Raw genomic sequence first — 22410 nt, 5'->3', positions numbered from 1 at the left:
GAAACGAGATGCGCCAGCTGTCAGGGAGGTATCGCACCACGGAGCAGCTACCCCCAAACGTATTGGTGGTGCGTTCAACAAATTTTACAAGGTACCAAGAGACCATAGCCTCAACTAATCTCCCTTCAATAACTTTTCTTCATGAGGTTTTGGTGTGTGCGTGTGCGGTCCTGGCACCTGTCCACACAAGTTAAGATTGCAGAAGATTATTATTATTTCATGTTACGTCTGCTCTTGTAAGTTGCTTGAAATATTGCCACAAATCTCATTTCTTTCTTTCCTGCATAACACACCCCAATAAAACTATTCCATGTACCACATAATTATTAGAAATGTTCCCAGCTCGTTTTTGTCTTTTCTTGCATCGATTCAGCATGGTCCGAATCCAAGCTTTGCTGGGACTTAATTCCCAACGATCCGTTCCTTTTAGCCAGTACGTCCTTGGCAGTGTCACTCGGCTGCATCCAATCCAGTAAAGTGATCTTGTTCGGACAAGGCGTACCGAGGGCATGTTCTCCGGTAATTAAATCACGTGATTAATTATGAAACCCTGATAACCCATAGACAGGAGGACCCGAGGTCACGTGATTGAGTTATTGGCATCCACGGTCGGTTAGCGACCCGCCACGTCACGGAATTATCCGTGTGCGACGGCCCACAATTCCGGGGAGTCTGGTGGGAGCAGAGTTAGCTCCCCTCCGCTCCCCCCCCCAAAGTGGCCCTCTCACCCGACCCGCAACAGTATATATATATATATAAAAAAAAAAAAATCACCTCCACTCATTTGCACCACTTTTCTCTTGTATGTGGCACCAACTTGCTCCATCTTTTCATTTCCAAGGCTTCAATATTACTGTTCACCTACTCCTCCTCCTCAGCTCATCCCCCATTCCTCCTCAAACAACACTTCCCAAGCACATCATTCCATTCTGGTTTGCATTTTATCCCCTCTCAAATGTATATACATATATTACAGTTGTGGGGGTAGATGGAGGAATTTAATAGGAAAGTTAGGATTGAGTAGAGTTGCTTGGTCCGTGGACATGTACAGTGGGGAGAACAAGTATTTGATACACTGCCGATTTTGCAGGTTTTCCCCACTTACAAGGCACGTAGAGGTCTGTAATTTTTATCATCGGTACACTTCAACTGTGAAAGACAGAATCTAAAACAAAAATCCTGAAAATCACATTGTATGATTTTTAAATAATTAATTTGCATTTCATTGCATGAAATAAGTATTTGATCACCTACCAACCAGTAAGAATTCCAGCTCTCACAGACCTGTTAGTTTTGTCTTTAAGAAGCCCTCCCATTCTCTACTCATTACCTGTATTAACTGCACCTGTTTGAACTCGTTATCTGCATAAAAGACGGCTGTCCACACTGAATCCAACCTCTTTACAATGGGCAAGACCACAGAGTTGTCTAAGGACATCAGGGACAAAATTGTAGACTTACACAAGGCTGGGATGGGCTACAGGATAATAGGCAAGCAGCTTGGTGAGAAGGCACCAACTGTTGGTGCAATTATTAGAAAATGGAAGAAGTTCAAGATAAGTCAATCTCCCTCGGTCTGGGGCTCCATGCAAGATCTCACCTCGTGGAGCCTCAATGATCATGAGAAAGGTGAGGGATCAGCCCAGAACTACACGGCAGGACCGGGTCAATGACCTGAAGAGAGCTGGGACCACAGTATCAAAGAAAACCATAAGTAACACACTATGCCGTCATGGATTAAAATCCTGCGGTGCACACAAGGTCCTCTGCTCAAGCCAGCGCACGTCCAAGCCCGTCTGAAGTTTGCCAATGACCATCTGGATGATCCAGAGGAGGAATGGGAGAAGGTCATGTGGTCTGATGAGACCAAAATAGAGCTTTTTGGTTTAAACTCACTCGCCATGTTTGGAGGAAGAAGAAGGATGAGTACAACCCCAAGAACACCATCCTAACCTTGAAGCATGGAGGTGGAAACATCATTCTTTGGGGATGCTTTTCTGCAAAGGGGACAGGACGACTGCACCGTATTGAGGGGAGGATGGATGGGGCCATGTATCGCGAGATCTTGGCCAACAACCTCCTTCCCTCAACAAGAGCATTGAAGATGGGGCGTGGCTGGGTCTTCCAGCATGACAACGACCCGAAACACACAGCCAGGGCAACTAAGGAGTGGCTCCGTAAGAAGCATCTCAAGGTCCTGGAGTGGCCTCGCCTGTCTCCAGAGCTGAACCCAATAGAAAATCTTTGGAGGGAGCTGAAAGTCTGTGTTGCCCAGCGATAGCCCCGAAACCTGAAGTATCTGGAGAAGATCTGCATGGAGGAGTGGGCCAAAATCCCTGCTGCAGTCTGTGCAAACCTGGTTAAGTACTACAGGAAACGTCTGATCTCTGTAATTGCAAACAAAGGTTTCTGTACCAAATATTAAGTTCTGTTTTTCTGATGTATCAAATACTTATTTCATGCAATAAAATGCAGATTAATTATTTAAAAATCATACAATGTGATTTTCAGGATTTTTGTTTTAGATTCCATCTTTCACAGTTGAAGTGTACCTATGATAAAAATTACAGACCTCAACTTGCTTTGTAAGTGGGGAAACCTGCAAAATCGGCAGTGTATCAAATACTTGTTCTCCCCACTGTAGGAGATGTCTCGATGTATTTAAGTGGGGAGACTGAACTTAAGTGGTGGTGCAGTGATCATTAGATCGGGATAAAGGATAAGTTCCCCCAGTATGTAATTGCCTCCATGACGTTTCCCTATGTTTTTGCATTAAAAACCAGCAGTAATTGAGTTGCGCTTTGATAACAACCATAACAAGTGAGCCAGGCATGCAGAGCGAGCAGAAGTTCCACCTTCCTGTGTTTCATGTGAGCAAGCCACGCCACAGAGGTGGAACGGTTGTTCGGTGTGATGTCAGAGAAACATCAGGAGGAACACAAGAGTTCAAAGTGAGGGACGCATGTAGTCGAGAGAGAACATAGTTAGGTGGCCTGTAAGGATAGGGCATTATGGCTGGCTTTCCTTTGACGCACGAATACGGCACGATTCTCGTATTCGTGTTGAGGCGAATTGGCTCACATGGTGAAGCGAGACGCTGGTCATTGACTCTTGGTTGAGTCGTATTAAACGGTCCTCAAAGCCTCGTGCAAGTCACCGAAGGGAACGGCACCATTCTGCAGAATGTCAAGTATCGGCAAGCAAAATAGATGAAGCTGCATGACGGTCGGTGAGCCTTGGTGTTGTATACCGCTCACGAACATTCCTGCTGCGAGAGCTGTTTGGAACCATTTTTTGGGGGTGCATCAGGTCAGGTCAGGTATGGGAGCATGTGCCAGAACAGCGCGTCCACTTTCCACCGGTACTCCAGGGGCCTCCGTCTGGTACCCCAGGTACTCCAGCTACCCCAGGCAGATGCCAGGCCCATCCCCAGCTCCTTGAGATGCCGGTCAACCTGCTGCAATCACGAGGCACATGATCGGCCCATTGGCCTCCTCCACTCACGAGACTCCCTCGCTGAAAGAATCTGGTGAGCAGGATCAGCGTCAGGAAAACGAGCCACATGTCCATACAGCCGCAGCTGACACTCACGGACTATGCAGGTAATAAATCTCATCCGAGTCTCTCTCAGCAACCGCTCGTTTGACACAAAATCCGACCAGCGATAGCCAAGGATTCTCCGAAGAGACCTGGTACCAAAGGAATTAAGTCTCCGTCTCAGATCCTTGGTCAGAGTACAAGTCTCGCATCTATATAGCAAGACTGGAAGCACCAAGGACATGAAGACTCGGACTTTCGTTCTCCCGCACAGGTACTGGCAGCGCCACACCCCATGATCCAGTGAATCCATGACTCCCCAGATGTCTATTGAACTCTGACTCACAGCCAGCAGAGACATGAATATCACTGCAAAGGAAAGTGAATCTCTCCACGACCTCAACATCCTCACCACAAACAGACACAAATAGGACAGCAGCATCCAAGATGTCAACGAAAGCCTGGATCTTAGTGTTGACCCAAGAAACGCGTAATCCCAGTGGCTCAGACTCCTCATTCAGCACATCGAGGGCCCCCAAAAGGATATCTAAAGTCTCCGCAAAGATGATCGCATCATCTGCGAAATCAAGGTCAGAGATCTTGCCATTCCCAAACGATGCACCGCAGCTTGATCTCTCCGACATCCTCCTGATAATCCAGTCCATACAAGTGCTGAAAAGTGTGGGGGCCAGCACACACCCCTGACGAACTCCAGTAACAACTGGAAATAAGTCAGAGATGGTACCACCACATTTCACAGCACTCTCAGTATCAGAGTAGAGTTCAGACATCAGATCGATCAGTTTTGGTGGCACCCCACGAAGACCAAGAATCCTCCAGAGGGCATCCCGATTCACTGAATCGAACGCTTTACAGAGATCAACATAGGCTGCAAGCAGCCCCTGCTGAAACTCGTCTGCGTTCGATGAGGACCCGAAGAGCAAGGATACGGTCAATCATTGACCTCTTTGGTGCAAAGCCTGACTGCTCTGGACGCTGGTGCTCAAGCAGATGGTGGCGAACCCTATCAAGAATTATCCGAGCAAAGACCTTGCCCGGCACTGAGAGCAGTGTCATCCCTCGGTGGTTGTTGCAGTCTTGGCGATCACCCTTCCATTTCCAGAGAGGGACAAGGCCCCTCTTCCAATCAGTTGGGATGATGCCTGTGTTCCAGGCAGAGCACAAAACTGCATGCAACGACACACGTGCAGCATTTCCACCAGTCTTGAGAAGTTCAGCATGGATGCCACAGATCCCTGGAGCTTTGCCCCGTTTCAACCGGTCCACCGCAGCCCTTGTTTCCGCAAGCGAAGGTGGACCACAGTTGATTGGAGGGTCAGCAACAGGGATTGTAACACCCTTGACATCCAACTCGACAGCTGGTGGATCAGCCTGGTACAACTGCTCAAAGTAACCGGCCCAGCGGGGCTTCACTTCAGACTCCTCTGTCAAGAGCCTACCACTCTGCTCTAACTGCAGTGCTCCGAGGGATGGGCTTGGATGAATGCAACGCGCAAATTCCCCTGTAAGCGGGACGAGAATCACCTGTCCACAGGTGATGCTCTACCCCCCTCACAGATTCCTCGCACATAGGCCTCCTTGTCCACTCTTAGTGCACGTACAGCAGTTTTACGCCTCAGCTCCCTGAACAGCTCAGCTCTGCGACTCTGGTCAATGGTATCCAGTGCCCCTTGAGACAAAATAATTCTTTGCCCTGCGGTGAGTTCCAAGACATCCACCGGCAACATTAAGGACGGTTGTCTTGAAGGCACTCCACAACTCTTGAGGACCCCCCAAAGCATCCAGATCCCCCAAATGTCCACTCAGCCTGTTCGCTATTCTGGTGCATCTCCTCGATTGCAAGTTACACAAAGACCATCTCTGGACCAAGCCCACCCCTCCCGCACACGTTATACTCTGAGGATCAACGTGTCCGCTTCCGCAGGAAAACCGCTCGGCTATCCACGCTGGTGATATTAACCGCCGTCCACCACAATTTGGGTCGGGGGATTAACTGAAACTCCAGCATAGTGTGTGTATCCAGCTTGTTCATCAGTTACATCGTTTTGCCTTCACCCTCTTGCTGCAGGTGCATTTCCCTGATTTCCATTGTTCTGTGTGGCACTCTTCCAAGAGCTTAGACTATGTAAACAATAAATAAATAATATAATATAATATAATATAATATAATAAAATAAACACCTAAATTTTTCACTAAATGCATGACACACCATTGAAAGAATATACAACAAAATGGCCACCAATTTTCAGAAACACAAACACTGATCCTCCCCACCCCCACCCCCTGCAACCTCGTTCATACATTCACTCCAGAACATCCAACTCTCTAACCTGGTGATGTCATAAACCAAGAGAGCACCAGCTGCCCCACGATAGTAAGAACGGGTAATCGAGCGGAACGACTCCTGTCCAGCCTGCCATGAGAAGGAGCAAAAATAAAATAAATTTCAAGTTTTGTTTTTACAAGTTAATAAATCCTGATTGGTAAATGGTTTAAAAAAATAAATAAATAAAAGAAAAGAAAATACAGAAGAGCAATTCACAGCAACTCAATGCATTTTTTTTTTAAATAAATAAAATACACAACATAGTATGTACTGTGTATTAAAAACAAATAATATATATAAAGGGAAGAGGGAGGAAGCACAATGCCATGAGGTAGGAAGGGTTGGAGGGAGGGAGTACACATGCCACAAGTGGTATAAGAGGGTTGGGGGAGCAGAGACAGCACCAAATGTGAGGGAGGGAGAGAGGAAGAGGGGGAACAATGCCAACAAGGGGAGAGGGAGAGAAGGGAAGTGCCACAGGTACAGGGGGAGAGAGAAGGGAAAAGGGAAGAAGCAGAAGTAAAGTACACATGAAGCAAGGGGGAGTGTAGGGGGTCTGTACAGCAATAAGAGTGGAGGGTTTATGCACATTGCAAAATCCCTCTCTCCCATCTACCCTGCCAACTCACAGTGTCCCAGATCTGCAACTTGACCTGCTTGCCATCAATGGTTATCATCCGTGCTCCAAATTCAACACCTTTACATTGGGACACAAAATGTGAGAAATAATGCTTGTAACATCATGTTTCCACCATGAATGCGAGTCATTAGACAAATAAAAACTAAGGCACACAAAACAAGATATCTTAATACTGCACAACAAACATGGCTGTGATGATTCGACACAGACACCTGATAAACAGGGGGTGCCAACGACACTATTTGGGAATTTGTTTTTATTTTAAAAATTTTAATCCTCGTGTCGGCCGACTAATACTGCAGGTAGCAGTGCAACAGCTGACATCGCTGGAAGCAAAAACACAAGAGAGAGAATTTCTTTGAAACACATGTCCCCTACTGGTCCCAATGAAGAACAAACAACCCGAAAATCACCGCGTTTGGGTCGACTCGGCAAAATCAAAGGAAAAGCAATTTTCATTTTCTGATATCTTTTGTAGATGAGAAACCAATAAAGAGAAATCGGATTACAAAATTATAGTTTTCACACATGCTCAAGCCAATACCGGATCCAAAACTAAAGAACCTTTCAAACCCAAGGTGTTTAGTTTGTTCCTCGGCTTTGCCAATGTCATACAACATAACCAAATGTACATGCACGAAGCAAAAACATGTATAAGGCTTACGTGAAAACTGCATATACAATATATTGTGGTGCACTGGGCCATGGACCAACACCGAGGACCAAGACTGCTGATCGGTGCTGCTGCATACAATGGCGGTGCATGATTTTAAATGGGGGAGAGTCAGGCCAGCTGTTCAGCCAATGGGTGTAAAGCAGTGGGGTGGAGTCAGGGCAGCTGTGATATAATACCTGACCTATTCTAGGTTTAAAAAGGACAACACGCTGAAAAACTCAAACTTGTTCTGGAAATTATCATAATAAAGTAAATAAACCGATGTACCAAGTTTCAGTTTAAGATGTTGAAGGGTATTTGGAGGGGTGGGAATAAAAAAATTTAAAATCTGAAGAACTATAGGTGAGACGGACAGACAGACAAACATACAGCAAACCTATAGTCCCTTCTGGTGAAACTGATGAGGGACTCATAAGCATTCCCTTTTTAACCAAGTCGATGGAAATTTACGGGGGGGGGGGGGGAATACAAGAAACTTTGGAAGTTTTCCAATTGGCAAATCAAATCACATAGATACTTCTAGTTTTCATTCACAACCATCTTCACAGAAAATGTCTGGTTGGCAATCACCGAGCACAGTAAAATAGCATCACCGGCACCGATATATCCCTCGCCTTTTAAACAAGTCCAAAAGTCCACCATAATTAAATAAACTCACCCTGACTGCTTCCCACAACATGTTGCAGTAAACATAGAACGTCAATAGGTCTGTTACGAGAATCCTGCCTTTAATCTTCGGATTTAATCCTCAAAGAGAATAATGAACTCTATTATATTTATTCATTAGAATGCCATGCAATTTGGCACAGTAATAAGAAATGTTATAATTAAGAGAATGTACAAATAATAAAAAAAGACAGGATAACGTACAAAAACATGTGCACAACATAGCATCTCACCCACCAATAGTCAGGTCATGAACAGGCTGGAAGCGTTTATCTGTGAACTGCAGCAGCAAACAAGATTTCCCAACACCTGCCACACAGGCAAAGAAACAATCCATCACAATTGACCAACATTTTCTGATGTTGGGATCAATAATCAACAAAAGTTGGACATCGTCCCATCATTTGGGCGGTGCAACTCAGTCAGAACCTTCACCAAGAAAACGAAGTTCTTCAATATATTACACCACTGTGTACAACACTGCGCATTGCATCGTGGTAAAGGTGCCAGAAAAGCAGAATTAATACAAAGGCAAAATACTTGAGTACAAATTCAATAAGCTATTCTAATGATAATATATTGTTACTGAAATGACTGGAGGGATAGTGGGGAAACTTAGCATAACAATTGTGCATTTTGTGAGGAAAGCACCAAATTTGGCACACGAGTAGCCTATCATATTATGAACAGATTTGGATATTGGGCCATCTCAAATTCAGCCGCTGATGGCTGTGGCAGCCATTTTCCACTGCCATCAAAAATTTGAGATGGCCCAATATCCAAATCTGTTCATAATACAGTCATGCGCCGCTTAACGACGTTCCGGGCAATGACGGATTGCATAAACGATGGATCTGCCAGCTCTGAAAAAAAAAAAAAAATGAAAAAAAAAAGGTAGCTGAAAAATTCCTATCACCGAGTGATGTTGCCAACGTAGCGCTGCCAGGCGTATAAAAATAGCACGTACAATTATGTACACTGCATAATACCTCATAATGATAATAAACGACAGTGTGGCCCCATTACAATATGATCGTTGAGGTCCATAAAATGTCATCGCGAAAAAAAGCAGGGTCGTGCTAAATCGGGATTCAAGGAAATCGGCTTTCAAACTGAACCAATGTTTGCACGTTTACCTTCCAGTAAGTAAATTACCTTTGAATTGAAGAATTCCATGAATAAATCATTGTTGTTAGTCGAAATTAAAACATTTATTTTTAGTGAAGCTTTTCATGTTGTTAAAACAATCGCACTGTTCCGAAAATATATATATATATCACAATTGACAGGAGCTCGTTTCTTCATTTATAAATTATAACATCGATTACGTATTTATAAAATCCAAACGCTATTTGTTCATCTTTCTATAATCGATGCGAGAGGAGATTGTAAGCTGCTGCTAACAACACCGATGGCCGTCATGAACAGCACAAGGGTAAAACCAACGTGTCTTCCGTCTCTCTTGGATGTGTGTTACAATTGCCGACATATTCAGTACAGTAACGTGCTGCACAGGTTTGTATCCGAGGAGCAATAGGCTACACCAAGTCGCCAAGGTGTCTAGGTTTGTGTAAGTACGATGTTCGAAAACGAAAACAAAAAAATGATGTTCGCACAACGACGTCGCTTAACGACGTGTTTCTCAGAACGTAACCCCATCGTTAAGTGGCGCATGACTGTATGATAGGCTACGAGTGTGCCAAATTTGGTGCTTTCCTCACAAAATGCACAATTGTTATGCTATATTTAGCTAAGTTGCCCCACGAGGAGGGGAAGGGTCCTAATAAATATGATTTAGTTATTAATTCGTGAACTCATCATGAATGCTGGAGATGCCCAGGATTGGATGTTTTGGAAAGTCATCATCACGGAGGTTCAAGTCTCTGCCTTTTTCGATTGAGATTCTCAATCCTTCTCCATTGCAATTTCTCACCTCCACACACGACAGAATCAAGTAGAAGGGCACTCGAGAGAGCACACCTCTGCCACGTAATCTCTGCTCCACGAGAACATATCAGGCCCAATACATTTTTGAAAGATCATGCTATACAGTACTATATCGTTTATGGCCCCATCTCTCGATGGTGAAGAATCGCTTCGAAAATTAAATAATTCTCGTATCCACATTCGGATTCAGATCTTCACCAAAATCGAATCAATTCGGCCTTGCTGCACACCCAACTTGTCCACCAAGTTTCATCTGAATCCGTCCAGAACCTTTTGAGATATCGTGATATATAAATCGGTTCAGCCCTATCTCAATGGTGAAGAATCACTTGAATCATCAGATCTTCACCAAAATTGAATCAACTCTTCCTCGTCACACACCCAACGTGTCCAGAAAGTTTTGCCCGAATCTGTCCGAAACGTTGAGATATCCTGCACACAGACAAAGACCAAAAAGGGGTGAAAACAAAAGAGAGGGGAGAAAGGAAGAGAAGAGAAGAGAGGAGAGGAGAGGAGAGGAGAGAAGAGAGGAGAGAAGAGAAGAGAAGAGAGGAGAGAAGAGAGAGAGAAGAGAGAGGGAGGGGGGGGGGAAAGACGATGTCCGCCCTGTCACAGTCAGCCCATCGAGAGCACAACCACAGCACAAGCGACAGTCCTAATTACAAACCCATCAGTACCTCACAAAAGCCTCCCCTGCACTTTTCTGTCCTATGTCCCGGAACAAGTCAGCACATGTCAAGTTAGGCCAAGATAAGGCAACGGTCCATCTGTTCCAATCAAGTCCGTCTGGCCCTCACTTGATATATAAATGTCCACAGCTCGTTATGCCTTTTCTTCCCTTGATCCAGCATGGTCCACACGTTGTTAGCTGGGAGGTTCTACCCCACCAATTGGCTCTTATTAGCAGGTGCATACTTGGCTGCACCTGAAAGGGTAAGTTAAAACAAGTACATGCATCGAGAGCAAGAGATGCTCCTTTGTGCAGCCGTACACAAGTAAGGTCATACAACCCTGCCTGATTGGCAGTACCAATTGTCGTTCGTGGTTGCCAAATAACCTGCACTGGCACATGGAGTTAACTGGACCAGGTGTTCTGGCTGGACCTGGCACCTCGGGACCAGGTATTCAGGAGGAACAAGAGTGCTTCCCCTCATGGCAAACCTTGAACCTTGGATCCGCAACAGTATTCAACCCGAGTCAATCCTTTGTTGAAGCACCTTTGGCAGCGATTACAGCTTCGGGTCTTCTTGGGTATTAGTGGGACAACTAGTGCAATTTGGTCATAGGATTATCTCAGTCACGGATTACGAGGTTCTGCATGTATTTCCGTTCTGCCTTCACGGCGCCAGTTCCAGTTTGCTATTGAGTGAGGAAGTTCTCTTCGTACCGGCGTGTTGGCGAGATATCTTTACCATGATAACTCATTAGTTTTCGGGTTATCTTCGTTCGATTGACAGCAATGCCAAACCATTTGTAAGTCGTTTTCCATTCTAGTTTCCATGGCTAAGCTAATTTGTTTTGGTCAGTTTGTTGAGTAACCCTTCAGTTTTCTGAAACTGCGTTTTTATTGACTCTTGCAGTCAATCGCAACACATCTCAGCACATCGGCTCAAAGTAACCTAAATATGGACGAATGGATGACAGTAGCCCTGCGGCGTTGGATGATTGCTGGGCCAGAAGTTGCCAGGGCCATAGAAGAGTTCCAAGATGGCCGTCAACACTGGGGGAGGCGAGAGGACACACGTCATCACGACCAGACACCAAGTGTGCAAACCTCTTTCGCCAAGGATGTCCGTGCCCTTGTCAGCGTCATAGAAGATCTTGGCAACCCCTTTGAGGAAGAGAGCATGGATCTGGTTGTCCTTGATACAAAGGAAAATGCAGGTCCTGCTGCAGTTGAGAATATGGATGACAGTCAAATGTTGTTGCATGCATCCCATGCAGCCAACCATGGTCACCACAAGATACTGATCAAGACAGTTGACACCGATGTTGTGGCGTTGGCTGTGTCAGTGGCCCAGGGACTGCAACCAGAAGATGAACTGTGGCTAGCATTTGGCACTGGGAAGAGTTTTCGGTACCTGGCAGCCCACGAAATAGCAGCTGGCCTAGGACCAGAGAAGGCACAGGCACTCCCAATGTTTCACGCTCTGACTGGGTGTGACACTATCTCGCTTTGCTGGACATGGTAAGAAGACTGCTTGGACAATCTGGACCGTTCTGCCAGAACTTAGACGCACTGCTGAAGCTATCCTCTGCACCAAGTGGCATACCAGATGATGTCATGCACACCATCGAGAGGTTCGTCATATTGCTCTATGACATAACCAGCATATGCAACGACATTGACAAGGCCCGGAAGAAACTCTTCGCGAAGAACAACGTGCAGCTGATCCCACCAACCAAGGCAGCTCTGGAGGAGCATGTGAAGAGGGCGGCCTACCAAGGAGGCCATGTGTGGGGTCAAACACTGCTACCAACGCCAGAGCTGCCTCCTCCATCCAGCTGGGGCTGGGTCAAGAATGATGAGGGGGTGTACGAGCCACACTGGACGAAGCTACCCAAAGCAGCCCACACCTGTGATGAGCTAGTATCGTGCAAGTGCAAGAAGAGCTGTTTGAAGGCGCTGTCACACCTTGACGATTTAGCAAGCGTATGCCGACTTATGAAAAATTTGTCAAAAAAGCTGGCACAAGTCGAATACGTTATGGGTACGTTTTGATAACATGAAGAGCATGCTGAAAAACACTGCCATACGTCGTAGTACGCTGGCTTTCATCGTTGCACTTTATGGTTGTCCTCAAATTTTAGCATGCTTGAAATTTTACGACGTATGCCAGCGTATGACTCACACGGTCCGTTACGCTGGCCATAAGTTGTAGGCACGTTATGCGATCGTTGAAACACGTTACTTGTAAGTTACTCATAAGTTGAAACACGTCGAGGTAATGATTAGCGTACCCGAAATTTATTTATAACCTATGAGTAACGTGTTGTAGGCACGTTACACGATCGTTGCACACACGTCGAGGCACGTTATTTGTAAGTTACTTACAAGTCGAAACACGTCGAGGTAACGCTTAGCGTACCCAAAACTTATTTCTAACCTTTGAGTAACGTGCTTTGAACCTATGTGTAACGTACCTCCAACGCATGGAAACGCATTTGATTGACGTCTTCCGGACGACCACGGAATTTACTGAACGTGTTTCTAATTTACAGCTACTGTATAATGGCGTATTGGCAGCGTTAAAAAAAACCCCCAAAAAACAATAAACCAATGTCACCCGCAGGGTGACCCGTATCTTGCCAAAAGGTGACCACGTGTGACTTCTTTAAGGTCACATTGAGGTGAACAGAGCTGCTATCCACCAGGAGCAACTCCTTGAGGAATATCTGCCTACGAGATTCCGATGAGAATCGTTCTGCCGAGAAACCATGAAAAATATGCGTTTGCCTCATAACGTCACCAAATGACGTCATAATGTCTCAAGCTTGAAATATCGAGAAAGCACTCATCGAGGTGTTCAATTTGAGGTACTACACGATATTGTTCCTAAAACTTGAAAATTTGACCTTGGGGTCAAATACATTTGACCTTCGGCGCTAACCATGAAGGTCAAGGCCAATCGCCACCAAAAATTAACCAGCTGAGCGCCAGACCATGAACTATATTCCCATGAAGTTTGAAGACGATCCGATCAAAATTACTCAAAAAATAAGGATTTCGTCGACTCCGCTGATTTGTGACAAAGTGACCTTGACCTTCAAAATTTTGTGCACTGAAAGGGACCTCTATAGGCCTCTGATATGGGAAGTTACAAAAATTTCCAAATGATAACTGTGCTCTGCAGAATTTTTTATACGTGATTACAGACAAACAAACAAACAAACAAACAAAAAAAAAACATACAAGCTGACTAACGTATCTTGCAAAAACTTCGTTTCGGAAAGATAATAACTTCTGATATTTCGTCACGTCTGATTGCCTCTTCAGTTTGCTCATGTCTTATTCTTAGTTCCTCCTCTGAATATTTTCTGTTTGAGGATATTGTCACGTCGACACTTAAATGCAAATGTCCGAATATATTTTAAAATTCGTGAGACTAAAAAAAATATAAAATAATAAAACAACAACAACTACTTCAGATATTTCGTCACGTGCCTTCACGGAGCCAAGGAGAAAAAAAAAAAGTGTGCGTTGGAGAAAATAAGTTGTGGGTATGCTAAACATTACCTCGACGTGTTTCCACTTATGAGTAACTTACAAGGAACTTGTGTCGACGTGTCAACGATCGCGTAACGTGCCTACAACTTATTCCCAGCGTGAGTATGCGGAACGTGTGAGCCATACGACGAGTACGTCGTAAAATTTTCAGCATGCTTGAAATTTCACGACGTACTAAATGTACCACGAAATATGACAGCGTACATCGTTTTTCAGCGGGATCTCAACGTATACACAACTTACCCATACCGTATTCAACGTGTGCCAGCGTTTTAGACACATTTTTCATAGGTCGGCATACGCTGGCTAAATCGTCAAGGTGTGACTGCGTGGTTGACACTTCCAATTCTCAGGCGGTTATGATTTAAATTGGCGTGCGGCAGGTTTTTAACAAGCTATGCCACGAGTTCGTTGGCGATACGTGCAGCGCCCAACTATCGTTGGGCATAGGTTGTGAACGCCGACAACAGGCTAATCATTCGTTGGTATAAGTTATCTATAAGACAACGAAACGTTCTGTCCCCGTTACTAATGTTATGCATACGACCAACACGTTATGAATACGACCAAAACTTTTAAAAAAACTTCAAAATTTCAGCGTACGCCAACGTTTTATACTTTGCCATTGCTGGCTAAATCATCAAGGTGTGACAGCGCCTTGAGGCGTTGCAGGTGCAAAAAGGCCGCACTTGAATGCACAGCTTTGTGTGTGTGTGAGGGAGAGTGCTCACAAAATTGAGAGAATATTAACAGAGCAGACTGTCACCGATTCAGAACATTTAAATCAGACATCTCTCGATCAATTTCTCTGAGCGAGATGTCGGTATTCATATGAATGAGACGCAGCCCATGATTCGTTTGCAACCATGCTCAACAACCACTGACTTTACATAAGTGATGTTGGTATTCATATCAATCAGACGCAGCCCTCAATTCATTTGCCACCATTCTCAACAACCAATTTCTACGAGTGAGATAGTCGTCCGGTACAACAAATAATTAGCAGCCATCTTGCAAAATGGCGGCTATAGGTTATGTTTTTCTTAATTCAGCAATTAATAAATGTTCAAACCAATGTTGGAGTGAAATTATAGTAACCGCAAGCGGCCATTTTGGAAAATGGCCGCCACAGCCATCAGTGGCTGAATTTGAGATGGCCAAATATCCAAATCTGTTCATAGTATTGTTGCAAATTCTGGCCCGTCCGGCGTGCGATCAGCCGCTTGACTCGAATGGCGGCCGCTTCGCCCACCGAACGTGCAATTCAGTCATGACCCTCCGGGAATTAGCGCCAGGAGCCAGTCACGGGTGGGGGTTTAACCTCACCACAACTCAGTCCGCATTCTACCTGCGCGAAATAGGGTCTGATCGCAGATTTACCTTAGTTAAGTACCAGTGCGGATAGCGTACCGAGGAGTTGTACCACGCCACAGGTCGCCTCCGGACACGAACCGCTTAAGCGGCTCGTTCCGTACTACAGGGATAACCCAGCGGAGTTATCGTCGACCTTGACGGTTCAGATTAGTTACCGGGTGTTTTAAACCCACTATTAATCCCTTACATGATGCAAGATGGAGATTCAAACAAAGGAAAGGAAAGGACGCAGCGAAACGGGGAACAATTGGACAAGCACACTTTTATTTCACACACACAAGCACGGATATTACAGTCAAGCAAGGAATCACAATAAAAGCAAGGACACAATGCAGAGCTACAACCGAATATAATTATTACACAGGGACACTTAAACAATTCTACTTGATGGAGTGGCGCCACACACACACACACACACACACACACACACACACACACACACACACACACACACACACACACACACACACACACACACACACACACACACACACACACACACACACACACACACACACACACACACACACACCAAAAGAAATGGAAGTTGCGACTTCCCTTTGTGTGTTGAGTCCTTCTCTCGTGACCGCAACTCTGAGCTCCACCGGCGTGGTCCGCGAGCTCGTGCCTCGCGCCGCACGTGTGGTCCGCTCGACAGCACGGACGGGGTTTTCTGGCGCTATCTCCGTGCTCGCTTACGGGATTCCAGGGCTCGCGCGAAGATCGAGGGCTCGGCAGGAACAACAAGTTCACGACCCGAACCAGAAGACGAACACGAACCCTCCTCGTCCACCCCTTTTGTAGCGCAGGGCTCCGCCCTTCGCCCCGCCCCGTTTCTGGCTCCACATCCCTTCTGGAAGCTTCCCAAAAAGGGGCATGCCCTCTCGTTCCCCGCCTCCCCGCGCCGTGCGGGGGACGAAGAAAGTCAGTTTTTCGCTCGGGGCCAGGGAATTATTCCCCCAAAATCAGGCCCCCACCTTTTGTCACCTTTGACCTCCGGCTCAAATCGCACCTCCCCCATGCCAAAGCGCGGGAAAAGCAGGAGGGAAAATCCCACAGGCGTTGTTGGTTTTCTTCCCCATGCGCCGTACGATGAGGGAAGGAAGATTCGGGCGGAAGATGCCCCTTCGCATCCCGGCTGCCGCTGCCACTCCGCCCCTCCCATCCGTCCCGCGGAGATAGTGACCGCACGGTGCTCGTTGAATGGCGAGTGGCGAAGATGTGGTAGCGTAGTTGTGGAAGGTGGCGTCGTGGTGTGAATGGCGTGATCGTTGAGATGTTGGTGGTGGCGATGTTCGTTGTTGTTCTTGCACCAAATTAATGACAGCAAAAGAAAAAAACGACTAACTGACGAATCGCAGCCCGAATGGATCACATATATTCCCTCTATACAACGGGTTTGGGCCAACTACACATGAACTTACTGATATTTCTCACCTGAGGACCCTTTATGGTGTAATGCAAATTTCCACAACCGTAACAATATGTTAGGCTGCGAGTGTGCCAAATTTAGTGCTTTCCTCACAAAATGCACAATTGTTATGCTAAGTTGCCCCACTATTTCTGTATCAGCTTTGCACATCTGGATTTGGGGATTTTTCTCCCATTCTTCCTTGCAGATTTGCTCAAGCTCTGTCAAGTTGGATGGGGAGCGTCGGTGAACAGCAATATTCAAATATTTTCATAGATTCTCAATGGGATTCAAGTCTGGGCTTTGGTTGGGCCACTCAAGAACTTTCACGTTGTTCTGAAGCCATTCCAGTGTTGCTTTGGCTGTATGCTTGGTAGGGTCATTGGCCTGTTGGAACGTAAATCTTCGCCGCGGTCTTCGGGCTTTTACACTTTGAAGTAGGTTCTCAAGCATTTTCCTTTATTTGGCTCCATTCATTGTCCATAAGCATGATGCAGATAACATTGAAATGACTCCATTCTGCTTTAGGGCTGGTGTCAGATGGGTGATGAGCTGTGCTCCATTTCTGCCAGATGTGTTTTGCATTCAGGCGAAAGTTCAATTTTCATCTCATCAGACAACAGAATCTTTTGTCTCATGATGATCTTGGTCTTTCACATGCCTTTTTGCAAACTAAAGCTCCAGGAATGCCGCCACGTTCCTTTTTCTCAGAAGTGGCTTCTGTCTGGTCAATCTCCGATAAAGCCTAGAATTGTGAAATGCTGCAGAGATGGTTGTTCTTCCGGCAGGTTCTCCCATCTCAGCAAAGGAACTCTGTAGTTCTGTCAGAGTGGTCATGGAGTTCTTGGTCACCTCCCTGACCAAGGTCCTTCTTGCCCAGTTTGGTTGGACGGCCAGCTCTAGGAAGAATCTTGGTAGTTCCGTATTCTTTCCATTTCCTCATGATGGAGCTCACTGTGTGTGCTCTTGAGAACCTTCAACACTCGAGATATTGTTTTCGACCTTCCCCAGATGATTGTGCCTCCTCACAATTCCATCTCAGAGTTCTTGTGACAGTTCATGGGAGAGTTTCTGCTCTGACACGCACTGTGAACTGTGGGACCTTTAATTGAAAAGGTGCATTTCTTTCTAAATAACATCCAATCAATTGAATTGGCCACAGGTGGACTCCAAACAAGTTGTAGTGACATCAAGATGCCAAGCACCATCAACCCAATTGAGGACTGCAATTGATGCAGGTTGGGAATTCAACCGAAACACAAAGGTGAGCATGTGACCCGAGAAATTCTGCCGAGAATCATATCTGTCAATCGAACCTCCCGTACACCCAAAGTGAGCACAATCTAATCTACTTCACTACACCTGTAATCCTTGGTTATAGCATGTCTTACAAGATGGTACAGAGGTGTGTATGTGCATGTATATGTGCACAACTATATCACAAAAGGGGTACACACCCAAGATGTAACATGACACTGATGTCCAGCACATAAATTATGCCCAACTTGTGGATCAGCAGGGCAGAGACAATGTGTTGGTGTGGAGACGACTCATTGCTGGCAGGTCATGCAGCAACAGCTGGGATGGGATTCGATTTGTGCCCTGCTGCCTCGTCACGTTGGGATGTTTGAGATTATATCGAAAAATACAGGTTCTCTTACAAGGACCTTCAACACTGGAGGAGGCCATTCGACCAGTCAGAGCCGGCTTGCACCATTGCCAACTTACGGTTGTTCGTATGTGCTCCTCCTTTGAAATGTTGACAATCAAGCAATGAAGCAGCATGTACCAATTTTAAAATCTTTGATAAGACTTTGCCGGGTTTCAACCACTAACCTCTCACACTCAGAGTGGACACTGTAACCTACATCGAGTCTGGGACCCAAGTCCGGGTTCGAACAGACTATAAACTATCAGATCGGTGCATTACAAAAATGAACAGACCCACGAATGGACATGAAGCTGGGTGTGCAGTCTGCTAGCATTGGGTTGTACGTTAGAGATACAAACTACGGCATTCACCACCAAGAGGCGAATTACTGTCGCGAATTACTTAATTACCGACTGGAGTTTATTAATTAAAAAAAAAAAAATTCGTCCGAAGTACACAGTCAGTCGAATGTTAAAAGATCCCATTGGTGTCCACCTAAGAGGAGACAGCACCCACCTTCAGCCGAACGGCAGGTCTCGCCAACCCGGTCGTGAAAGACTCATGTCAAAACCCTTTTCCCCGAGACCCGAAACGATTATGGGGAAAAAAATAAATAAATAAGGTTTCGTTTGGGAAAGATGGTGACGAGCCGAGCTACAGTCGATATGCACCATTAGTGTGACTTGCATGTCAGGGCTGAAATAGCAACACGATGAAACGGCTCAACAGTTTGGAACAACCAAAGGACAAACTTAAACTTCATAATTATTAATTCGTGACGCAAGAATATTCAAAACTTCACAACTTGCACATGTACACACACACACCACACACACCACACACACCACACACACCACACACACCACACACACCACACACACACACACACACCCACACACACACCCACACACACACACACACTCACACACACACACAAACAACCGTACACACACACACACACACACACACACACACACAAACAACCGTACACACACACACACACACAAACACAACCGTACACACACACACACACACAAACACAACCGTACACACACACACACACAAACACAACCGTACACACACACACACAAACAACCGTACACACACACACACAAACAACCGTACACACACACACACACAAACACAACCGTACACACACACACACAAACACAACCGTACACACACACACACACAAACACAACCGTACACACACACACACAGCACACACACAACCGTACACACACACACACACACACAAACACAACCGTACACACACACACACACACACAAACACAACCGTACACACACACACACCCACACACAAACAACCGTACACACACACACACACACAAACAACCGTACACACACACACACACACACAAACAACCGTACACACACACACACACACACAAACAACCGTACACACACACACACACACACACAAACAACCGTACACACACACACACACACAAACAACCGTACACACACACACACACACACAAACAACCGTACACACACACACACACACAAACAACCGTACACACACACACACAAACAACCGTACACACACACACACAAACAACCGTACACACACACACACACACAAACAACCGTACACACACACACACACACACAAACAACCGTACACACACACACACACAAACAACCGTACACACACACAAACAAACAACCGTACACACACACAAACAAACAACCGTACACACACAAACAAACAACCGTACACACACAAACAAACAACCGTACACACAAACAAACAACCGTACACACACACAAACAAACAACCGTACACACACACAAACAACCGTACACACACACACAAACAAACAACCGTACACACACACACCACCAAATTCATGAAGCCATCCATGACTTCTCCAAGCAATTTCAACATAAAACTTTAATTATAATCAGTCACTCAGGTGAATGTGGAACATCACTCACACCGTACACACTCACACACCTTCACACACCCTGTTTGTTTGTTTTCTTCACAACTCCCGTCAACAAAACCAATAAAATCTCCATTTTGTCCCCCAACTAAACACCGACATCTCACCCGTATCACCGATGATGATGTATTTAAACAAGTAGGCGTAAGACATCGTGTCGTCAAATAAATGTCTCCCGACTCTCCGACCGGCGATAGATCGACAGCAGTGACCGGCTTTGTCATTGGCCAACATAAGAACAAACCTCTAACAAACGCGTCTCTCATTGGTTAATGTACCATCGGCGACGAGTCAGTATCGTTGCCATTGGCCAGTTTTAGTGTGACGAGGCGATGACGTTTTTTGTTTTTTTTAATCAAAGGTATTGTTATTATTTCCTGGTGTTCTGAAAAGGTAAATCGCTCGGATTGGTTAATTCAGCGCCGTTATATAAAAACGTGAAGGTTTATCGGTCGCCACTCACGATGTGATGACATGGTCAGCAGGTTGTGACGTGGCTCACGCGCGACCAGGAAGTGTTCTCCATTGGTCAATTTTACATCACATGTAAGATGACTTCTCATTGGCTGCCTTATTCACACCGGATTGGATAACTCACAACACACAAAACAATCAATGAGCTCCTCATCGGGGTTTCTTAAGCTGATTGGGTGTGGTAGATAATTGCGCACGTGTTGTCACCGTCAGCGTTATTGTGTGTGCTCTGCGTCCACACTGCCCCGCACTCAGTGCTTTGTCAAAACGATCTCCCGTTGAGAGCAGTGCTGACCGTGTGGAGGTGTTTGTTGTCCATTCGGCCCCGAACCTGTCTAACCTGGGTTCGATTCCCGAATCCCGACCCGACTGTAAACTGCCGGCCTGGTGCTCCGCAGGGCTGGGCGTTTGCATCACAAAGTCAAAGAGCGTCTCTCTCTCTCTCTCTCTCTCTCTCTCTCTCTCTCTCTCTCTCTCTCTCTCTCTCTCTCTCTCTGTCTCTCTCTGTCTCTCTCTGTCTCTCTCTCTCTCTCTCTCTCTCTCTTTCTCTCTTTCTCTCTCTCTCTCTCTGTCTCTCTGTCTCTCTGTCTCTCTGTCTCTCTGTCTCTCTGTCTCTCTGTCTCTCTGTCTCTCTGTCTCTCTGTCTCTCTGTCTCTCTGTCTCTCTGTCTCTCTGTCTCTCTCGTGCCCCCCCCTGTGCTCGACGCTCTCCCTCCCGCACAGTACGTCAGTCAGTGCCGGTTCCAAATCCCTGTCCGAACCTCGCAGACCATGGCAACCAGCTTGTCCAACTCGTCAATGATTCCCAATCCGATACACACCTGCCAAGGTGTGCCTGAATATTAAAACAGGTTTTTTTTTTTAATGAGGCACGGTGGTAAACCCCATTACACTCAAGAGATTTCAAATTTAATCAGGGGTAACGACCCAAATTTAGGTGTCTTGAATGGTCTTTAACGTCAATATCGCTGACGCACCACCGTCACCACCACAACCACCAATGAGTTGTTTTGAGGGAATGGACTTGATCTTGTGTTTTGGTGTGGAAAAGCATGATGGGCCAAATGGCCTCCTGCGCTCATTTCGTTGTTGTGTGTAAGTAAAGGTGAAATTGCGAAGGATGTTCTCCATGATTCATTTCCTCGTGCTGGGAGGATGCAGAGGCAGGAATTCTTACATCCAACATCGTCTAAACGATAGGGAATCCAAAGCTATCGAGCATGCATCTGCAGTTCAATCCGGTTCTCACGCTGTGATGGAATACCGGTAGGAATACCCATCGTTGCCCGGTCAATTCTTTTTATTTTTTGTGGGGCACAAAACATTTCTCTACACCCACTAAAGGCGCTGTCACACCTTGACGATTTAGCCAGCGTATGCCGACCGATGAAAAATTTGCCGAACCAAGCTGGCACACGTCAAATACGGTATGGGTAAGTTGTGTATACGTTAAGAGCACGCTGAAAAACGATGAAGTACGCTGTCATAT

General features: G+C 45.8%; 1 protein-coding gene across 1 annotated transcript in view; it reads right to left on the bottom strand.

The window, feature by feature from the left end:
* Positions 1–20709, bottom strand: part of LOC147019924 (ras-related protein Rab-2A) — a 34987-nt gene extending 14278 nt beyond the window's left edge. The window contains exons 1-4 of the mRNA XM_085894776.1: positions 20556–20709; positions 8105–8176; positions 6515–6582; positions 5890–5972 (exon numbers count right to left, since the gene is read on the bottom strand). Of these exons, the coding sequence (XP_085750902.1) occupies positions 5890–5972; positions 6515–6582; positions 8105–8176; positions 20556–20682 (350 nt within the window). The 5' untranslated portion in view covers positions 20683–20709. The remainder of the gene's footprint in view (positions 1–5889; positions 5973–6514; positions 6583–8104; positions 8177–20555) is intronic.
* Between the last annotated feature and the right edge of the window lie 1701 nt (positions 20710–22410).

The sequence above is a fragment of the Eptatretus burgeri genome, chromosome 9, assembly GCF_056783735.1.
Source record: "Eptatretus burgeri isolate ZD-2024b chromosome 9, Ebu_testis_v1, whole genome shotgun sequence".
Taxonomy (NCBI): Eukaryota; Metazoa; Chordata; class Myxini; order Myxiniformes; family Myxinidae; genus Eptatretus; species Eptatretus burgeri.
Note: the sequence above shows the minus strand (reverse complement) of the source record. Positions and strands in the feature narration are given on the sequence as shown.